The sequence below is a fragment of the Nicotiana sylvestris genome, chromosome 9, assembly GCF_000393655.2.
Source record: "Nicotiana sylvestris chromosome 9, ASM39365v2, whole genome shotgun sequence".
Lineage (NCBI taxonomy): Eukaryota > Viridiplantae > Streptophyta > Magnoliopsida > Solanales > Solanaceae > Nicotiana > Nicotiana sylvestris.
In genome coordinates this window covers 22247893-22271658 of record NC_091065.1, presented here as the reverse complement: position 1 = coordinate 22271658, position 23766 = coordinate 22247893, and the positions used below count along the sequence as shown (strand labels likewise).

Below are 23766 nucleotides of genomic sequence, written 5' to 3'. Positions count from 1 at the left end.
CTTAGTACCTACGAACTTTTTTGATGATTCTATCTTTGATCTTGTCTCTACTGAAAAGAGATTCGATTTCTATATGCTTCGTACGTTCGTGAAAAATAGGATTCGCTGCGATTTGTAGTGCAGCTTTGCTATCACTAAGGACTGTCACAGGCTGTAGAATTGGTACTCCTAGTTCTTGAAATAGACCTAGCAACCAAGTGATTTCTGCCACACCAGATGCCATGCTCCTGTATTCAGCTTCTGCGGAGCTCCTCGAGACAGTCTATTATTTCTTAGACTTCTAGGATATCAAAGAATCACCAAACTTAATCACATGTCCAGTCACCTACCTTCTAGTGTTAGGACACACTGCCCAGTCGGAGTCACACCAACAAGTCAGTTCATGAGCTAGTTTTGATCGCAAGTGAATGCCTTGCCTTGGTGATCCCTTCAAGTATCTCACCACTCTGATAGCAGCTTCTAGTGCGAGAGCTTTGGGCATTGCATATATTGACTTAAGGTCTGAACAGTGTGGCTGATATCAGGCCTTGTTATTGTCATATACAACAACTTTTCCATTAGCCTCTGATAAGCACTCACATCTGCCAGTAGTTTGTCATTCTCTATCTTTATTGCTTCATCATATTCTAGAGTTGTTAGCTTCTTGTTTGTTTCCAAAGATGTAGATGTAGGTTTTTCTCCAGTTAGTCCCATCTCTGAGATCAATTCTAAGACATATTTCCTCTGATTCAATAGGACAATAGCTTTGGACCTCATGACCTCTATCCCCAAAAAATATTTTGATTCACCTAGATCCTTCCCTTTTAATTTCTGCTACAGAATATGTTTGGTTGTGTCTACCAATTGACAATTGCTTCCTGTTATGAGAAAATCACCCATGTAGACCAGAATAGTCACAATGTCTCCACTTCTATTCATGGTAAATAAAGAGTAGTCATGACTGCTCTGAACAAAGCCTGCATCTGTCAAAGCCTCAGTCAACTTAATGTTCCACTGTCTAAAGGTTTGTTTAAGACCATATAATGACTCGATAAGTTTGCACACTTTCCTCTACCCATAGCTTCCAAATCCCTCTGACATTTGCATATAGACTTCTTCATACAAGTCTTCTTGCAAAAAAGCATTATACACATTCATCTGGAACAACTCCCAATCTTTTAAGGTTGCTAGTGCTATAACAGACCTTACTGTGACCATTTTTGCCACAGGTGAGAAGGTCTCATGATAATCTAACCCTTCTCTTTGATTGTACCCTTTTTCTACTAGCCTTTCCTTGAATCTCTCTGCTTCCCCATTTGCCATGAACTTTATTTTGTACACCCATTTTAATCCTATAGTATTCTTCGCAGTAGGTAAATCAACTACTTCCCGTATTTTGTTTTCCTCTAGTGCCTTGATTTCCTGCTTCATCGCTTCAATCCATCCAACATCTTTAACATCTTCCTTGAAGGTATGTGATTCAAAAAGTGATGATAACTTAGCAAGATAGCACTAATATTTCACTAAGGTGTTTGCATAGGATAGGTAGTTTGATATGGGCTATAGGCAATATGCTTTTGGCAGATGTGCAATATAATCTTTCATCTAAATAGGTTGTTTGGATTCTCTAGTTATTTTTCTTCTTCCATCAACAACAGGAATGCTAGTATCTGCTGTAGGAACTGGATCCTGATCCTTCTTCAATTCCTCATCTCCAACACCCTGCTCATGCCCCAATTCCTCATTCACATCACCTTGTTCATGCTCAACTTCAATGAATGAATATTCCTATGTTTTTGCAGGTGCAGGCACTTGAACCTATTGCATATCTGTTGTGTTTTTTGCCTCCATTGGTGTCAGGGGCTCATCAACATATAGATGCCCTGGTAGATCACTTGAAGATACCATCTATGCAGACGCCTTGTGTTTTAAAGGAAAGATTATCTCTTTGAACACTACATCCCTACTTACAAAAGACATATTAAAGACAAATCAAGTAATATGTAGCCCTTTTGAGTTTCTGAGAAACCAAGAAGTACATCTACAGTGGCCCTTTGTGCAAACTTGTTTCCTTTGACCAACCTTCTAGCATAACACAAACAACCTAAAACTCTTATGTGTCCAAGAGATGGCTTCTTCTGATACAACATCTCATGGGGGACCTTACCATCTAAGTCTTTGGATAGTAGCCTATTCATCAAATAGACTTCTGCTTGTACACATAGACCCCAATACTTATGGGAATGCTTGCCTAAAACCATAAGTACTTTTCCACATCTAGGATATGCTTGTACTTCCTTTCCACAACTCTATTTTGTTGTGGAGTATATGAGCAACTACTCTGATGTATTATCTCAAAATCATGTAATAATGTATTACACTGAGAGTTAAAAACTTATGTTCCATTGTCTGATCTTATCACCTTAATCATAGTTCCAAACTGATTTTTAACAATGTCAAAAAATTACTTCAAAACAACACTAACTTCAGACTTTAATTGCAGAAGATAAATCCATGCGTATCTAGTATTGTCATCCACAACAGTTAAGAAGTAATGCTTTTTGTCAAAAGTAGGTATTTTATAGGGTCCCCAAAGATCTAAATGTACAAGATTGAATGGCAAATGAGCTCTAAAGCTATTGATTGAAAATTGTAATCTAGACTGCTTTGCCAATGGGCATACATGACAATTATTTTGTATAGCACTACTAACTTTGTTCCTTAACTCTGCTATATGCTTCGTAGTTGTAATATATGGGTGACCCAACCTCATGTGCCACAGATTACCTTCCTCACTATAATTGCTTACTGTAGTGCTCTTATTCTAGCAATTGTGTCTGAATTCTCCTTAAGAATGTATAAGCCTCCTCTCTTTCTACCAATTACCTTCACCCTGTCACTGTAAATATCCTGAAATACACAGAAATCAGGAAAAGATGTGGCAGCACAAAAGGTCTTTGGTCAGCTTTGATATTGACAGTAGAATGAACCTAAAATTAGGTACATATAAAATATTCTGAACAACATCTTTGTCAAACAAGTTCACATTGCCAACGTGTGTGATATCAACTACTTCCCCTGTTGGTAGATGCACTTTGTCATTCCTATATATGCCTACATTATCATAACATTGTAACATTTTTAAGCTAGCAGTAATATGATGAGTAGCACCAAAATCTACGATCTATTCATTTGGTGTGTGCTCAGACATCAAGAAAGTAACAATATGTGAAAAGTTGGCATGATTCTCCTTTGTAGAATTGGCATGTTCTCTCTTGGTTCTTTGTTCAATAGTTCCAAAATTTGCTTATACTGCTTATCAGTAAACAAATAGTGACCTTGTATTCAGATGTTCCCTAACTAGTTCTAGCTTGTTGTAATGTGGGGGATCCTTCGACATTGTTGACTGCTGCAAGAGGTTCTCTTCTCTAGCCATCCAAGTTTACTGCTCCAAGTTTCTTCTTAGGCTTGAAGTCCATGGGATAACCGATGATTTTATAGCAGTTTTCTTTAGTGTGACCCTTCATCCGACAATGTTCACATTGAAGAAATTGTTTCTTTCCTTTAAACCCTTGGCCTTTTCCAGCTTGCATAGCCATAGGATCAATCTTATCTGATAGAACAGTAGCTCTAATATATTATTGGCTTTCATCTTGAATTATCATCGCATAAGCTTGATTGAGATTAGATGCATTAGTTTTCATACGGATCTATCTCCTTGCTTGATCATAGGAATCATTGAGGCCACTTAGAAATTGCATAACTCTTGATGCATATGTTCCACATGATCCCTTGATTTTGGACAGCCACAGTCAGAAAAAGGCACCAATACATCATACTCATGCTAAAGTTCCTTCACCTGCAAAAAATACACTGAAACAGAGTTAGTTCCCTGCGATAAGGTTGCAATTTCCCCATATAATTGAAAAATTCGCACTCGGTTGACTTTGTGTCACGACCCAAAATTTTCACCATCGGAAGTCGTGATGGCGCCTACTAGTGAAAGTTAGGCAAGTCGATTAGTTCAATTATTTAACCATTTTCAGTTATATCCCTTAGCAATTCCAAAACAACATAACAAAAGCAACGGAAATAATGATAACAAAAAAAGACAGTGCGGAAGACAAAATGTGATAATTTAAATTAATACAAACTGCGAAAGTCTAAGTACAACTCTACCTAGAATTTGGTGTCACAATGTCGCGGACCATCTACGAATACTACAAATAAAGTCTGAATAGAAAATACACGAATCTGTCTCTAAATAAGTAAAAACAGTAAGGAAATGATAGAAGGAGACGCCAAAGCTTGCGGACGCTTGCAGGACTACCTATGGTTTCCCGAATGGACTGAAGAAAATACCCTCACTGTGGTCTGAAAGCTACATCACCGGGATCTACACACAGTGCAAAGTGTTGTATCAGCACAACCGACCCTATGTGCTGGTAAGTTCCTAGCCTAACCTCGGCGAAGTAGTGACGAGGTTAGGACCAGGCTACCAAATAAACTAGTGCAGTTAAATCATATACAACGGAAAATAAAGGCAGAAATGTACAGATAAAGATAAGAGGGGGAACATCAAGTAATAACAGAAGAACAACAGATAAATATAAGAAACACCAAGGTTCAATTATCAACAAGAATAAAAAATACAAGACAAATGCACATCATCACCCTTCGTGCTTTTACTCTCGTCCTCACCATAAAATCAATAAAATCGGCACGACATCACCCTTCATGCTTTTACCTCACATAATCATGGCACGGAATGATCCTTCGTGCATTATCACTCATATCATGGAACAGAATTGTACAACGTGCGGCACGGCATCACCCTTCGTGTATTAACACTCTCAAAGAAAACATACACAGCATCACCCTTCATGCTTTACACTCTTCCTCACCCAAGCAACAATCACAAGGCAATTTGGGCAAGGGAAATCAATAACATTTCAACAAAATCCCGGTAAGGGAACAATAGCATAACAAAAATATCCCGGTAAGGGAAACAATATCATGAATAATAACATCCCGTCAAGGGAGATAATATCAAAAGCAATAACATCCCGGCAAGGGAGACAATATCATAAACCTCTTTTTTTTCCACATTTACATCACAACTCAATTCTCAACTTGAGCCAACGCTCTACAATGTTCAATTATCAATAATACTTCTACAAGCCTTGTTTCACAATAGAAATCATCATATAAAGCATGGACAATACAAAACGGAGTCATATTAATCATAGTATAAGACTCACGGGCATGCTTGACACCAACGTATAGATACTCGTCACCATGCCTGTACATCGTACTCAATAATTAACACATAGCAATTAAGACACGACTCCTAATCCCTCAAGCTAAGGTTAGACCAAACACTTACCTCGATGCCACGAACACAATTCAAGCCTCAACTATCGCTTTACCTCTTGTTTCCACCACCAATTTGCTTTTATCTAGCCACAATTTGCTTAACGATATCAATAAATGCTAAATGAATCAATTCTAATGCATGAAAATAGGTTTTCCAGTGATTTCCCCAAAAAGTCAAAAATCGACCCCGGGCCCACATGGTCAAAACCCGAGGTTCGAGCCAAAACCCGATTACCCATTCACCCACAAACCCAAATTATAATTTGTTTTGAAATCGGACCTCAAATCGAGGTTTAAATCCCCAAAATTTGAAAAACCTAAGTTCTACCCAAAACACCCATTTTCCCCCATGAAAACCCTTGATTTTGAGTTGAAATCATGTGAAAAGATGCTAAAGATTAAAGAAAATAAATTAGAAATGACTTATAATTGATTTGGAAGAGTAGTTGTCTTTGAAAAATTGCCCAAAGGTATTTTAGGTTGAGAACATTTGAAAAATGAGAAATTTTCGGCTAAGTTATGATTTAGCAGGTTGCAGATGTCGCAATTGCGACCAAGGTTTGCAATTGCGAACCCTTAAGGAACCTATTGACTTCACAAATGCGATAAATGGGTCGCATTTGCGACTTCTTGCATTAACTGAAGACTTCGCATTTGCGAAGTGTACCTCGCAAATGCGAGACAAGGCTGGACCGGGGTTCTTCGCATTTGCGATAAAAACCTCGCCTTTGCGAACCCTGCTTGCATCGCAATTGCGATGCCTGATCTCGCAATTGCGAGATCAGAGGCCTGCTACAAACCTGCAACACACCAGCAATTCTCCTAAGTCCAACTTCATTCTGTGGCCTATCCAAAACTCACCCTCGCCCTCGGGGCTCCAAACCAAATATGCAGACTAACCTGAAAACATCATACGGACTTGCTCGTGCAATCAAATCATCAAAATAACATCAATAACTATGAATTAAACCCCAAATTCATGAAATCATTCAAGAACACCAAAATTTTCAATTTCCCAACTGTAAGTCCGTTTTATACCAAACTAATATTGATCTTTACCAAATTTTACAGATTCAACCTAATTATTATTTCAAACTTGTATCGGGCTCCGGAACCAAAATACGAGCCCGATACTATCAATTTCAAATATCTTTCATTTCCAAAACTCTAATATATTCCAGAAAATAATTTTTTTAAAAAATTCATTTCCCAGGCTTGGGACCTCGGAATTCGATTCCGGGCATATGCCCAAGTCCTAAATTTTATTACGAACCTTACGAGGTCGTCATATCACGGGTACAGATCCGTTTACCAAGAATGTTGACCAAAGTCAACTTAAATTTATTTTAAAAGCAATATTCATCGTTTTCACAGATTTTCACATAATGGCTTTCCAGATACACACCCGGACTATGCATGCAAATCGAGGTGAGACAAAAAGAGATTTTTTAAGGCCTCGGATCACAGAATCGACTTGTAAAACAAGTGCTGACCTTTTGGGTCATCACATTCTCTACCTCTAAAATAACCGTCAGTCCTCGAACGGACATAAGAAGGAACTACCTGAGTCGGAGAAAAGATGGGGATGTCGACTCTACAAATCAAACTCGGACTCCTAGGTCACTGCCTCAACAGGATGACCTCTCCATTGAACATGAACAGAAGGGAAACTCTTCGATCTCAACTGACGAACCTGCCGGTCTAAAATAGCTATCGGATCCTCCTTATAGGACAAGTACTTGTCCAACTGGACAGTGCTGAAATGTAACACATGGGATGGATCGCCATGATACTTCCGAAGCATGGACACATGAAACACTGGATGCACGGCTGATAAACTCGGCGGTAATGCAAGTATGTAAGCCACCTCTCCCACTAGATCAAGAATATCAAAAGGAACAATGAACCTAGGGCTAAGCTTGCCCCTCTTCCCAAATCTCATCATGCCCTTCATAGGCGACACTCGAAGAAACACCCGCTCGCCGACCATGAATGCCACATCACGAACCTTACGGTCGGCATAACTCTTTTGCCTGGATTGAGCTATATGAAGTCTATCGTGAATGATCCTAACCTTCTATAAGGCATCCTAAACTAGATCCGTACCCAACAATCGAGCTTCTCCCGGCTCAAACCATCCAACCGGCGACCGATACCGCCTACCATACAAAACCTCATAAGGAGCCATCTGGATGCTCGTTTGTAGTTGTTGTTGCAGGCAAACTCCGCTAAAGTCAAGAACTGATCCCACGAGCCTCCAAAGTCAATGACACAATCTTGGAGCATATCCTCCAAAATCTGAATAGTACGCTCGGACTGCCCGTCCGTCTGAGGATGAAATGTTGTGCTCAACTCGACCTGTGTGCCTAACTCACGCTGAACTGCTCTCCAGAAATGTGAGATAAACTGTGTACCTCGATCTGAAATGATAGACACGGGCATACCATGACGACGAACAATCTCCCGGATATAGATCTCAGCTAACCTATCGGAAGAATATGAGACTGCCACAGGAATGAAATATGCTGATTTGGTCAACCTATCAACAATAACCCACACTGTATCGAACTTTCTCTGAGTCCGTGGGAGTCCATCAACGAAGTCCATAGTGATATGCTCCCACTTCCACTCAGGAATCTCAATCCTTTGGAACAAACCACCAGGTCTCTGATGCTCGTACTTAACCTGCTGACAATTCAAACACTGAGCCACATATGCAACAATATCCTTCTTCATCCTCCTCCACCAATAATGCTGCCACAAATCTTGATATATCTTAGCGACGCACAGATGAATAGAGTACCGAGAACTATGGGTCTCCTCTAAAATCAACTCTCGAAGTCCATCCACATTAGGCACACAAATTCAACCCTGCAGCCTCAAAACTCTATCATTCCCTAATGTAACCTGCTTGGCACCACCGTGCCGCACCGTGTCCCTAAGGACACATAAATGAGGGCCATCATACTACTGATCTCGGATACGCTCCAATAAAGAAGAACGAATGATTGTGCAGGCTAACACACGGCTGGGCTCAGAAATATCTAACCTCACGAACTGATTGGCCAAAGCCTGAACATCCAAAGCAAGCGGTTTCTCACTGATCGGAATATACGCAAGACTGCCCATACTGGCTGAATTCCTACTCAAAGCATCGACCACCACATTGGCCTTTCCCAGATGATATAAGATGGTGATATCATAGTCCTTCAGTAACTCCAACCACCTTCTCCGCCTCAAATTTAGCTCCTTCTGCTTGAACAAGTATTGCAAACTCTTGTGATCTGTGAATACCTCACATGACACCCCAAACAGATTGTGTCTCCAAATCTTCAACGTGTGAACAATGGCTGCTAACTCCAAATCATGAACTGGATAGTTCTTCTCATGAATCTTTAATTGCCGCGAAGCATAATCAATGACCTTGTCATCCTGCATCAACACCGCACCAAGTCCAATAAGAGACGCGCCACTGTATATGGACCTGAACCTGTAGGCAAAACCAACATCGGTGTCGTAGTCAAAGTCGTCTTGAGCTTCTGAAAGCTTGCCTCACACTTGTCCGACCACATGAACTGGGTGCCCTTCTAGGTCAACCTGGTCATCGGGGCTGTAATAGATGAAAACCCCTCTACAAATCGACAGTAATAGCTTGCCAAACCCAAGAAACTCCGGATCTCTGTAGTTGACGTAGGTCTAGGCCAGTTCTTGACTGCCTCTATCTTCTTCGGATCCACCTGAATACCCTCTACTGAAACTACGTGACCCAAGAATGCAACTGAACTCAACCAGAGCTCACATTTCAAAAACTTAGCATACACTTAACTATCTCTCAAAGTATAAAGAACCACTCTCAGATGCTGCTCATGCTCTTCCCAGCTGCAGGAATAGATCAAAATATCATCAATGAAGACTATCACGATCGAATCCAAGTAAGGCCTAAACACTCCATTCATCAGATCCATAAAAGTTGTTGGGGGTATTTGTCAACCCGAAAATGCCCGTATCGAGTGCGGAAAGCTGTCTTAGGGACATCGGATGCCCTAATCCTCAACTGATGGTAGCCAGATCTCAAGTCAATCTTCGAAAATACCTTGGCACCCTGAAGCTGATCAAACAAATCATCAATCCTCGGTAATGGATACTTATTCTTGATTGTAACCTTGTTCAACTGCCGGTAATCTATACACATCCTCATCGATCCGTCCTTCTTCTTAATTAACAACACCGGCGCACCCCAAGGAAATATACTAGGTCTAATAAAGCCCTTATCAAGCAAGTCTTGCAACTGCTCCTTCAATTCTTTCAACTCAAGCGGGGTCATACGATACGGCGGGATAGAAATGGGCTGGGTGCCCGGAGCCAAATCAATGCAGAAGTCAATATCCCTATCGGGTGGCATACCCGGCAGGTCTAAAGGAAACACCTCAGGAAACTCACGAACAACAGGCACATAATCCATAGAAGGAACCCCATCACTAGAATCACGAACATATGCCAAATAGGACAAACACCCCTTCTTGACCATTCACTGAGCCTTCATATATGAGATAACACTACGGGTAGAATGACCAGGAGTCCCTCTCCACTCTAACTGAGGTAAACCTGACAAGGCTAAGGTTACAGTCTTGGCATAACAATCCAAGATAGCGTGGTAAGGTGATAACCAATCCATCCCCAATATGACATCAAAATCAACCATGTCCAACAATAACAAATATACTCGAGTCTCAAGACCCCCAATCACAACTATATATGAATGATGGACACGATCCACCATAATAGAATCACCCACCGGTGTAGTCACATATACAGGAGCACTCAAATAATCACTAGGCATGACCAAATACAGAGCAAAATAAGATGACGCATAGGAGTATGTAGACCCTGGATCAAATAGAACTAAAGCATCTCTACTACAAATCAGAACAGTACCTGTGATAACTACATCGGAAGCCTCAACCTCAGCCCTGGATGGAAGAGCATAACATCGGGGCTGGGCCCCACCACTCTGAACTACATCTCTGGGACGACCTCCTACTGGCTGAGCGGGTTGTGGAACACTCGGTGCCTGAACCATGGCACAGGAATTCTGATGCTGAGAGATGCTCGGTGCTCGAGGGAAAAATCTAGCAATATGCCCTGTATCGCCACATATATAACAAGCCCTTGGCGGCTGAGACTGCTGACCCTGACGGCCTGGATAACCACTCTAAAAACTCTAGAGCGGAGGTGCACTAATAGGAGCTGGCGGTGCACTATAGGGCAACTGATCGGAATAATGCATACGAGAACCATGGCCACCTAGAGCACCGTGAGAAGCCTGAAGTGCTGAATGAAATGGACTGGGAGGATGGCCCCTTCCAAAAGAATCCCTGCCTCCAGACGAGGCACCACTGAACCTACCAGAATGACGAGGTCTCTTGTTAGACCCCTGACCGCCCCCTATGATAGAACCATCTCAACTCTCCTGGCCACATTGGCCGCATCTTGAAAAGAAATCTCGCTCCCCGTCTCCTTATCCATCTGCAATCGAATAGGTTGAACGAGTACCTCAATGAACCTCCTCACTCTCTCTCTATCAGTGGGAAGTATAAGAAGAACATGACAGGCCAAATCAATAAACCTGGTCTCGTACTGAGTAACAATCATAGAACCCTGCTGGAGACGCTCAAACTGCCTCCGATAGTTCTCATTCTAAGTGATGGGAAGAAACATCTCCAGAAATAACTGAGAAAACTGATCCCAAGTCAAAGCTGGTGACCCAACTGGTCTAGCCAAACAATAATCTCTCCACCAAGTCTTGGCGGGTCCAGATAAGCGAAAACCAGCAAAGTCAACCCCATTGGTCTCCACTATCCCCATGTTCCTAAGAACCTCATGACAACTGTCTAAATAATCCTGGGGATCCTCAGAAGATGCACCGCTGAAAGTGGTAGTGAAGAGCTTGGTAAACCTGTCCAATCTCCACAAGGCATTAGCAGACATAGCTGCTCCATCACCGGTCTGAGCTACCACACCCGGCTGAACTGCTCCAACTGACTGAGCTGCTCCAACTAGCTGAGTTACTGGAGTCTGAAACTGGGGAGCCATCTGCTCCGGAGTGCGGGTAGCCGGAGTCTGTGCTCCTCCTTCGGCCTGAGAGACGGCTGGTGCTATCGGAAGTAAGCCTGCCTGTGTGACACTCTCCATAAGGCCCAATAGACGGATCAGAGCATCCTGGAGTACTGGGGTAGCAATGAACCCCTCTGGGACCTGAGCTGGGCCCACCGGAACTGCCTGGGCCGGAACCTCATCATCAAACTCAACTTGAGGCTCCGCCACTGGTGCTGTTGCTTTGGGCTGAGCTCTGCCCCTGCCTCGGCCTCTAGCACGGCCTCAGCCTCACCCTCTGCCCCTCGTTGGAGCTGTTGTTGGGGGCTCGGGCTGCTGATCAGTGGATGAGGAAGCGCGTGTTCTCGCCATCTGCGAAAGAATAGAGTAGAAATTCAATTAGCATTGAGAAATCAAACTGCACGACAGGAAAGAATAAATGTGAAGTTTTTCCTAACTCTGTAGCCTTTGGAGGGATAAATACAGATGTCTCTGTACCGATCTCTCAAACTCTACTAAGCTTGTCCGTGAATTGTGAGACCTAAGTAACCTAGAGCTCTGATATCAACTTGTCACGACCCGAATTTCTCACCCTTGGGAGTCGTGATGGTGCCTACTAGTGAAGCTAGGCAAGCCGATTAGTTCAATTATTTAACCATTTTCAGTTATTTCCCTTAGCAATTCCGAAACAACATAACAAAAGCAACAAAAATAGTGATAACAAAAAAAAAGAGTGGGGAAGACGAAATGTGATAATTTAAATTAATACAAACTGCGGAAGTCTAAGTACAACTCTATCGAGAATTTGGTGTCACAATGTCACGGACCATCTATAAATACAACAAATAAAGTTTGAATAGAAATACACGAATCTGTCTCTGAATAAGTAAAGACAGAAAGGAAATGATAGAAGGAGACGCCAAGGCCTGAGGACGCCTGCAGGACTACCTCGGGTCGCCTTAATGGACTGAAGACAGCGCCCTCACTGTGGTCTAAAAGCTGCAGCACCGGGATCTGCACACAGTGCAGAGTGTAGTATCAGCATAACTGACCCCATGTGTTAGTAAGTGTCTAGCCTAATCTCGGCGAAGTAGTGATGAGGCTAGGATCAGGCTACCAAATAAACCTATGCAGTTAAATCATATACAGTGGAAAATAAAGGCAGAAATGTACAGTTAAGGATATGAGGGGGAATCATGTTGGGGGGGGGGGGCATTAAGTAATAACAGAAGAACAACAGATAAATATAAGAAACACCAAGTTTCAATTATCAACAAGAACTAGAAATACAATACAAGTGCACGGCATCACCCATCGTGCTTTTACTCTCGTCCTCACCATAAAATCAATAAAATCGGCACGGCATCACCCTTCGTGCTTTTACCTCACATAATCATGGCACGGAACGATCCTTCATTCATTATCACTTATATAATGGCACAGAATTGTACATCGTGCGGCACGACATCACCCTTCGTGCTTTTACCTTACAATATTGGCATGGCATCACCCTTCGTGCATTAACATTCTCAAAGAAAACATACACGGTATCACCCTTCGTGTTTTACACTCTTCCTCACCCAAGCAACAATCACAAGGCAATTTGGGCAAGGAAAATCAATAACATTTCAATAAAATTCCGGCAAGGGAACAATAGCATAACAAAAATATTTCGGTAAGGGAAACAATATCATGAATAATAACATCCCGGCAAGGGAGATAATATCAAAAGCAATAACATCCCGGCAAAGGAGATAATATCATAAACCTCTTCTCTTTTCCATATTTACTTCACAACTCAATTCTCAACTTGAGCCAACGCTCTACAATGTTCAATTATCAATAATACTTCCACAAGCCTTATTTCACAATAGAAATCATCATGTAAAGCATGAACAATACAAAACGGAGTCACATAAATTATAGTATAAGACTCACGGGCATGCTTGACACCAACGTATAGATACTCGTCACCATGCCTATACGTCGTACTTAATAATTAACACATAGCAATTAGGACACGACTCCTAATCCCTCAAGCTAAGGTTAGACCAAACACTTACCACGATGTTACGAACATAATTCAAGCCTCAACTGCCGCTTTACCTCTTGTTTCCACCACCAATTCGCTTGTATCTAGCCACAATTTACTTAACGATATCAATAAATGCTAAATAAATCAATTCTAATGCATGAAAATAGGTTTTCTAATGATTTCCCCAAAAATTCAAAAATCGACCCCGGGCCCACACGGTCAAAACCCGAGGTTTGAACCAAAACCCGATTACCCATTCACTCACGAACCCAAATATATAATTTGTTTTAAAACCGGACCTCAAATCGAGGTCCAAATCCCCAAAAGTTGAAAAACCTAAGTTCTACCCAAAATACCCATTTCCCCCATGAAAATCCTTGATTTTGAGTTGAAATCATGTGAAAAGATGTTAAAGATTAAAGAAAACGAATTAGAAATGACTTACAATCGATTTGGAAGAGTAGTTGTCTTTGAAAAATTGCCCAAAGGTGTTTTAGGTTTGAGAGGGTTTAAAAAATGAGAAATTTTCGGCCAAGTTATGATTTAGCAGGTTGCAGATGTCGCAATTGCGAACCCTTAAGAAACCTGCTGACTTCGCAAATGCGAAGGATATGTCGCATTTGCGATAAATGGGTCGCATTTGCGACTTCTGGCATTAACTGAAGACTTCGCATTTGCGAAGTGTACCTCGCAAGTGCGAGATAAGGCTGGCCTGGGGTTCTTTGCATTTGCAACAAAAACCTTGCATTTGCGAACCCTACTTGCATCGCAATTGCGATGCCTGATCTCGCAAATGCGAGATCAGAGGCCTGCTACAAACCTGCAACATACCAGCAATTCTCCTAAGTCCAATTTCACTCTGTGGCCTATCCAAAACTCACTCGAGCCCTCAAGGCTCCAAACCAAACATGCACACTGACCTACGGACTTGCTCGTGCAATCAAATCATTAAATAACATCAACAATTATGAATTAAACCCCAAATTCGTGAAATCGTTCAAGAACACCAAAATTTCCAATTTCTCAACTGTAAGTCTGTTTTATACCAAACCAATTCCGATCTTTACCAAATTTTACAGATTCAACGTAATTATTATTTCAAACTTATACCGGGCTCTGGAACCAAAATACGGGCCTGATACCATCAATTTCAAACATCTTTCATTTCCAAAAACTCTTATATATTCCAGAAAATAATTTTCTATAAAAATTCATTTCTCAGGCTTGGGACCTTGGAATTCGATTCTGGGCATATGCCCAAGTCCCAAATTTTACTACGGACCCTACGAGGCCATCAGATCATGGGTCCGGGTACGTTTACCAAGAATGTTGACCAAAGTCAACTTAAATTTATTTTAAAAGCAAAATTTATCATTTTTCACAGATTTTCACATAATGGCTTTTCGGATACACGCCCGGACTGCGCACGCAAATTGAGGTGAGATAAAAAGAGTTTTTTAAGGCCTCGGATCACAGAATCGACTTGTAAAATAAGTGATGACCTAAAAGGTCATCACACTTTGTCGAATCTCGCTCGTAGGTCTTCCCAAACGAGATGAGCATCTGATGTATAAATGATTCCACCGAGGAGTTCTGCCAAAACATTGCTCATTATCCATGAAAGGACAATCACATTGCAGGTTTCCCATTGCTCCAGCAAGTCACCCGTGTACGAGTCCCTCTTACACTTTCCAGTGACAAACCCTAACTTCTTCTTCCCCATAAGTGCAATCCGCATTGACCCGCTCCATAGACCGTAATTTTCTGATCATGTGAGCTTAACATGAACTATTACTGAACTATGAGTGTATGACGAACCAATATACAGAGGATGGAAGCTTCGAAGTTACTGAGAACAAACAAAGCATAAAACAAATCAAATTAGAGGTTAGATCGCGTGAGATTCCAACTTCTCCTGCTCTGATATGTAGAAACTCGCTTTACAATAGCTCGACTGTGTATCAATGGAAGAAGTTTCTAGAAAGAGAGGAGAGAATGTTTTCAGAGAGGAAAATGATATCTCACATTTTATTAATGAGTACATGTATATTTATATACATGTGTCTAATAACCAACTAACTACAAGTTACAACTAACTCTTGTACAACTGGATATGAGCTAGACGACTGCACATACACAATAACCTCTCCATATGCCAATAAACCAAAAACAAGCAAGAGGTGGAATACCACGAAAAGAAAGAGTACGGATAAAAATGTGATTTTTCGTAATTTGTGTATTCTAACGTCATCAATACACAGAACTTGGATTATACAGTATCAGAACACATAACTTAAATTCATTTCTAAAACATTCATAGTAGTGTCGTCAGTAAGAGGTTCTCATGGATAAGCCGCTAATTAAAGCAAAGTTAGGTAACCGTAAGGCACAAGGATTACATTAGCATAACAGAAGTAACTAATTGCAAATGATCTACAGCGCCATCCTCTTCGTTGGTCTCAAGTTTAAAGCAGTAGATGATATTCATTGCCTGGTTTTCCTTTGATTAAAGCAACTGCGTAATGCTATTCTCGACCTCTGCATTTCACAAATTTCTGAGGTGACATTGAATTGCCGATTAGTGAGCTACAAACCAATGGACTCCTCAGCATCACGGATCCCTTCCAGAAACACCCACCTCATCTACAAAAATAATCAGCCTTGAGAATTAACATGCTCAAAGTCATGTCCAAACAGGTTACTCACCCAACAGTTTGATAGAAAGAAACAAAAAATTATTCCATCCGTTTCAATTTATGTGAACGTATTTTCTTTCTAGTCCGTGCCAAAAAGAATGACTCATTTTCATAATTGGAAGCAATTTACCTTTATGCAATGATTTATACTCACACAAAATATATGTGTTACACCACACGTTTAAAATTCTTCTTTTTTTTCTTCTTAAACTTCATACCCAGTCAAATAGGTTCACATTAGTTGAAACAGAGGAATGAGTGACGAAAGAGCGTTTACCATGATACCAGGAGAGCTAAAAATGGCTTGCTTTACAAGCTGAGAATAGAAATTTAAGTCTCCACCTGGCTTAAGAACTTTTAAGGCGTAAGATAGGAAACCATGTGGGTATTTAACTTGTGGATTGAATGAAGCGAATAATTCCGGCTGCATAAAGAATTGAGGAATAGCAGGCTCCCGCACACAATCCTGAAAATAGTCCAGCACCTGAAACGCAAAGAAGTAAAATTCTTAGTAGAAATTGACTTGGATACAAGATGTTTTTCACTCCTGGTGCTAGCTACTCTGGCGAAAATCATGCATGTATATAATTTATTGAAATGGAATGTACATCAGTGCAATGATATTATCTTGGGACGCTCGGGGAGTTTGGTAGAAGCCGAATAGATTGTATTAATAATGATAGTATTAGTGGTGTTGGGATTAGTTATGCTAAAATTAGTTATGTTGAGATTATTTCTTATCCATTGTTTTATTTGGTGTATTAAAGCATCGCAAAATTTCTAAAAAAATTATTATTTACAAAAATACCCTCCACATTCTTTAACTTTGTACACTATTTTTATTGTAATAGTTTTACTACCGTCCACATTCTTTACTCTCTCTAAAGCCAATTTTTTTTATAGGAGAGCAAAACTAAAAGAGAAAACTATATAATTAAAATATTAAGGTTAAAAGAGAAAATTATATAATCGATACATTAAAGTTAAAAGAGAAGAAAATTTTAATTGCTATGATATATAATATAAAATATCAATTATTAAAAAAAGGTAGTAGATTTTTAACAGATAAAAAAAACATCAGTTTATACTTTGAAGAAATTCAAAATCAAATGATATACTAAATATAATATTTTTTTGATTATAGTAGAATGCTAAAGAGAAAAAAATAATTATAATATCATAATATACAAAATATGTGCTAGAATCGGATCAGAAGTAGCTCATTAGCTACCAGGTTCAGAGGTCTAAAGAGAAGGTGAGAATTGCCTTTTCTTTATTTAATAAGATGGGGATCATTGGATTGATTAAGTATTTGGAATAGGTTTGAGGGATTCGAGGGGCAATTATGGTTTTAACTAAGCTTATGAATGTATTAATAACTTTGGTATTGCTGATACCATATTTTGTTATGCATTAACTATACATAGGATAATATCAAATAGGATGTATAATTAATGCTTGTATTAGTTAGACATAAGTTAAAAAAGTATACCAAATAAGGTATTACTAATATACAAAGCTAACACATACATTATTTTTCTAATGCACTTTACCAGACGACCTCTTATAGCATTACCAAATGACTTGCAAAAGTTGATATATCATGGTAATTGGATGTATAAATCGTAATACTGAACTGAAGTTAATTCGGTTCGGTACAGTTTTTTTTTGTTCTGTCCAGTTCGATTTCGTTTCGGCCTTTGGTATTTTCAAAGTTCAACAACGGTTATAAAGTCTGGAGTTTGGTTATCTGTATGTCATATCCATATATATATATATATAGAAACTTTATATCTTAAAAGCAGCAGCATCTTTTAAAGAATTTGCATCATCTTATACTAAAGCAGCTGCAGACCGTGGTCACTGCCGAAGCCTGATATAGAAACTAGGGACTTAGCTCGAAAGTAGCTTAAGTGAGTGAGAGCCATTTTGGCGGCAAAATTTGTTAGGCTTTATTTTAATTTTCAGTTCCATTTTATTTCATTTTCAGAATACTTTACATGAGATTAGTTAGGAGTATAAAAGCTACTACTACTGTATTGTAATTTTATTGAGAAATGATAAATTTGAATTTTCCCTTGTATCTCCTCTCTTCTCTGTCTCTATCCCCTAAATATCCATTTTTCTCTAATCTTCTTTCCCTCTTCTTCTCTTCTCTGATTCGTCTCTGGTCCTTGATATCAATAATTTGGTATCAATTGGTATCCAATCTCGGTGAATTATGGGTCATCGGAAAGCAGTGGATGTGGTTGTTGATACCCAAATTTTTCCTATAACATTTTTTGAAATGCATATATACCTTTAAAACTATGCATTAGCATCAATTGATATTTTTTCATAATTTTTACATTTTAAATTAATTTATCTCAATATTTTATTCATGTAAATAATTATAAAATTGCATTACAGATGATTTTAAAACATCTCTTGATTTAATATTACCATTTATGGTCCTATTAAGTTCCAATTATTTCACAAATGGCCAGATTTACACCTTTTGGTTACAATTGCACATATTTTGCAATTATAGCCCACGTACACATCACTACATGGTTTTGCCAGAAATTGGTCCCTTATATTTTTAAAATATTGAATAATTTTTGAATCACTTATATGCACGAAAATTATTTTTTTCTCATTGTTGATTATTTTATAAAATAATTTTATTCAATTATTTGGGTATTTAACAAATAGCCTTTTAATCTCTCTAATTTTCGGACCTAAATACTAGCCCAAATCCCTAACCCAATTCACCCCAGGACCAAATTCAATTAGACCCAACCCAGGCCCTCCTACTCCTGGCCGTTGATCTCTGAGATCAACGGCCCGTATTTGTTCTTACCATAATTAACCTAACGACCCCCCACCTAACCTAGTTCATTTTCACCATACCCCGCCGTCACCCTATCCTTCCTCTCTCAAATGCTCTCTATCCAAACCTTACCTCAGGCGTCGTCACCGGTTTAACCCTCCGTTCTATGATATTTCTTTATCATCTCAGGCCTATACTGGCCTCCTACTTGTTATGGTTCATCAGTTTCTTAGATCCTTGGGAAGAACTCAAGGGACCTAAGCGATCTGGTTTGCACCTTTGATTTCTTTGCCTGTTTCAGGCCGTTTGCTCGACCATGAATAAGAAACCTCTTTTATTTTGATATGAATCCATGATTTTCTAGGCCTATGTTCTCGTCTCTGTCATGCTTTCTAAAAAATCCTAATTTTTATCTCCGATCTTCTCATATCCGTATAGATATGAGACGAATCGAACATATCTTACATGTTTTCCTTGGAAGTTTTCTGGTTTTCAACTGATTTCCCATTTTCCTAAACTAAGGTTTACCCTAAGTCATCTTCTCAAAAGGTTTTTTTAACTTTTGAACGCTTAGTCGTTTGTTCTTAAGTGTTTTTGACCTATTTATGCTAAAGTTGAATAAGCCCTAGTTGATTCATGTTAAAACTCTAACTGTCTAATGCTTTGCTTCGATTCTGAACTTTTCAAAGTTACTAGTCGTATTGGTTCATTCTGTATTCTGATTTACATGCTTTTCCTTAGTCAAATTCCTTGCTTTGTGATTTCTATTCCTAAATAATCTCTATTAGGGTTTTTGAATTATTTTCCGTCTAATTTCTCTGTGTTCCTAAAGTTTTACCCACCCTATTTTGTTTATGAAAATTGATATGTTCTTTCTATAATTGTTGAGTGAATTGCTCTGTTAAAAGATTCATGTTCATGATTCTTGATTATTTCCTTGTTTATGACTTCGATTAGTCTTCTTGCCTTATTTAATTTCCTGTAGTATCTACTGATTCCTTGCACGATTATTTCCTTAATTAGATTCTTAATTATTCACTCTTTGCCTAAGTCTGATATGAATTTCTTTCCTTAAATATTTCTTGCCCTTACCATTGGTTAATTACCCTTAATTAAGGTAAGACTATGCTGATTTTTCATGTAATTGGTTCTGTGATTTTCCCTTGATTAATTGAAGTTGATTCTTTTACCTTATTTGCTCTACTCTTGAACTACAATATAAACTCCTCTGTTTTACTTCTTAAGACGCGGACAAAAGTAAAAAAAAAAAAAACACTCACACTCAAACTCTCTTTCTTTCTTTGCTACTTGTGATAACTCTTGATCTAGCCGGTTGAAAGCCAAGGCTAGATATTGGAACTATACCTGCTTTATATTCTGCACTCTTTTCTTCAACTAGTATGTCTCTAGTTAAATTTGAAACTCAAACTTTATGTGTTTCATTCCTGCACTAGTTCATTGACTATGAATTCAACCTGTCTTCCTATTTACTTCTTTGCTTAGCATGCCTAAATACTGCCCTGTTCAATGTATAACTAGTATGTCTACACTTCACCTGTTTATCTGATTTTTGACCGGCCTGTTTGTTAATTTATATTTAATCCCTTAACTATGTGATCATGTTGGTTACTTAATGCATAGGGCTAACTCTAGTTATGTGTTTGATTCTGTCCAGTGCTTCTTTGCTTTCAACATGGCTCTATTACCTACCATCATGAATAACCTGTTAATTCTATAAGCTTCTAACTGTTCTATGCATTTTGTTGACTATATGCCTCCCTGAGCCCTGTGATGTGTTCTCTTAAATGTAAATTCTATGTGCCTCCAATCCATTTACCCCGATGTGAGATCTGTTTGTTGAGTGTTTCTGAATCTAGGTGTTTTATGACCAATTGATTGTTTACTATTTTCAAAAGTGTTCTGGTACTATTCTCAAATTGTTTTTCACTACCAAACTAGTTTCTATTTCAAAAAAACTTTTCACTCTTAGAGTCATCTCTATACTGTTTTTCACTAAGTCTTTCAAATTATGTCAAACACTCTCACTTACTCTTAGATTATTAAGTTATGCCCTTCTGGTATGTGTACTGCTTAGGGATCCTTGAGATCTATCTGAACTCTAGCATACCAGGGCTGACTCTTCTATACAGCACATAACCAACCCCTATTTGAGAAAAGTCTTGGTGTGAGCACTGCTCGGGATCCTTAAGGTCCTTAGAAAAATCTGACACACCTGGACACTTGTTGGCTATGAGATTTCTGAGCATTTGAGACTACATTGAAGGCCTGGTACTCCCATGTTTACTTTGGGCCTGCTTCAGGCTCCCTATAATATAAGGTTACATTCATTTATGTAATTTACTAAATTCTAGTTTGTAATAATCCTTTGTAAAAAGATATTGGGGTAACTAGTTAAAAGGGAGGGTAGTTATATGATTCTACGGGGTAAATTGGGTAGAAACCATGTTTTAGTTTTTATATTATGTTGAGTTGTTGTAGAAATCATGTTCTAGGTTTGTATGACGCATTAGATATCATGCTTTAGGATTGTTATGCTTGCTCGCATTAAACCATGCAAAATTTGTGTAATAGATACCTTGACTTAGGACAGTATGTTTATTGCTTCTGCATATTATATAGTTCATCACTTCACTTCTGATTCTGCATAAGTCACTATCACTTAGAAATCCTGCCATTAAGTTACTAATACTGTTTAGCTAAAATAATCTTCTCTACGTGCATTAGAGATCCTGTTTTAGGACTGCATGTACATTTGCCTAGAAACATGTCACTAAAATAAGTAGGTTAAAACAGCCCCACACATAGGTATCATGTTCTGGTATGAATCAATATAAAATCACCTGCTATAACATTCATCACTTAGACCAGCATGCCTATAGGATGAAAGAACTTCAAATTGTTTAAGTAGTTCCCCGATTATGACTGCATATCATACCTAGGCAAGCCTTAGGCCATTAAATAACTGTGAAATTAGGTTCTGTTTATCTGTGGCATTGTCCAGGCTTATCAGGCCATAAAACTAGTAGGCAAACTGGTTAGGATTCTGCCACTTTCCTTAAAACAAGCGTTGCATACTCTGTATCTGTAATGTTCATCTAGATATCATGTTCCTAGACTTTCTGAATTTCTTTAAAATTAGTTGTTTGAGATGTGCTACTTATTTGCCTATTTATAGGTGGAGGTAAATATGATCCTATTATCTGTTTCCTTAATTGATAGTCATATGTGTTATTCGTTGTCACCTAGACTTTTGCCTTTTAAACACCTCAGGATTGTCTAGAACTGCCTAAGTCTAGAGGTCCTAAACTCCTCCGGGGCCACAAGGAAGGGACGGGTAACATCACATTTAGAGGTTGTTAATAAAATCCTCTTATATAACCATTAAGGGGAGGGTAATGGGTAGTAAAAGAATATTATGATCTGCACGCTAATGTCACGTATATCCCCTCTAGTTGAGGAAGATTACCGGGCATTGCACAGATTGATCCTATAGTCTAATCAAATTAGGACTTCCCTTTCCCAATTCACATATGTGTTAAAATTATCTAAACTTCTTTTTCTTTCCATGTATGTGTTTAAACTTTCCAAACCTCTTTTACTTTCATATATGTGCATTGAACTATCTAAACTTCCTTGATCATATATGTAAAATTACCTTTATTTGCAAATATGTGCTAAGACTGCTTACTTGTTAATTAACTAATTCACATAGTTTAAGTTCGGCCAGGACCCACCATTGTGGACCTCGAGGGGTGCCTAACACCTTCCCCTCAAGGTTATTTCGAACCCTTACCCTAATCTCTGATAATGCAAACTGGTCACATGAGTTAATTGATCTAGGTGCCCTAACACACCTTAGTCCGTTAGGTGGCGACTCTTCAAATACCCAATTCCCAAAAGGAAACGAGTTTTTCCACCATGAATGTCGAAATCCAGACTTCCCTGCGAGGGAAAAAGGGGGCGCGACAGTAATTGGCAATCTAGCTATGGATTTACAGAAGCAGTATGAGACTCTAAGAGCTCAACAATTAGATCTTCGAGTTGTAATGGAGTAAACACAACAGGAATTGCATGAGGATATGGATCGAAAGCAGGTAGAGCTTATCCAAATACTTAGTTCACTCAAACATTCAATAGATGAAATGCATTTATGCCTACAGTCGAAGGAAGTGGCTGAGAATCGCAAGCTTTTTCAGAAATTGGATGACAAATTGGTTGAAAAATGGGTAAAATCTGAAGATTCATGTGAATACTACTGCAAGTCGTGCTCTATTTTTTGTTCTAATGGGAGGTACTATCGCCTATAACATGAAGATCTCCACTTGTGTTGGAAGTGCTTCAAAAATGACAAGTTTAACCTCGAACCTTCTCCTTCAAATTCTGTCCTCATAGAGAGCGCTGAAGTTTTGGAAGATATGTGTTTAAATGTGCTCTTTAGGGAAAAGGAGAGTTATAATGATATAGACGCTTTGGAAAACATATTCCTAGCTGAACTTTTTATGGAAAATGAGAGCTGGAATATTGCTAACAAGGTACTTGATAAAATGCCAAAGCCGGACTATGGTTTTGTTGAGAGTGATTTAGATGATTTAGGTGACATATGTTCGCCTGCACTTTTTATTAAAGCTGAGAGGATAACCTATGCTTACAAGGTTTTTGAGGAAATGTCAGAAAGAAATCATGTCAAGGTAGTACATATATTCATAAGAAATAAGAACACGTTCTCTCTTTTTTTAGTTGGAAATGGGGTGATT

At 39.0% G+C, this 23766-nt stretch overlaps 1 protein-coding gene across 1 annotated transcript; it reads right to left on the bottom strand.

Annotated features, from left to right (window-relative positions):
* Positions 1-459: 459 nt before the first annotated feature.
* LOC138877330 (uncharacterized) lies at positions 460-15221 on the bottom strand. The gene is made up of 12 exons (XM_070156931.1): positions 15003-15221; positions 11744-11820; positions 8650-8845; positions 8405-8526; positions 3521-3609; positions 2984-3093; positions 2789-2889; positions 2465-2615; positions 1636-1767; positions 1103-1443; positions 841-997; positions 460-723 (listed from the first exon to the last, which is right to left on the bottom strand). The coding sequence occupies exons 1-12, from the start codon at positions 15219-15221 to the stop codon at positions 460-462; spliced, it is 1959 nt and encodes a 652-aa protein (XP_070013032.1).
* Positions 15222-23766: the final 8545 nt, after the last annotated feature.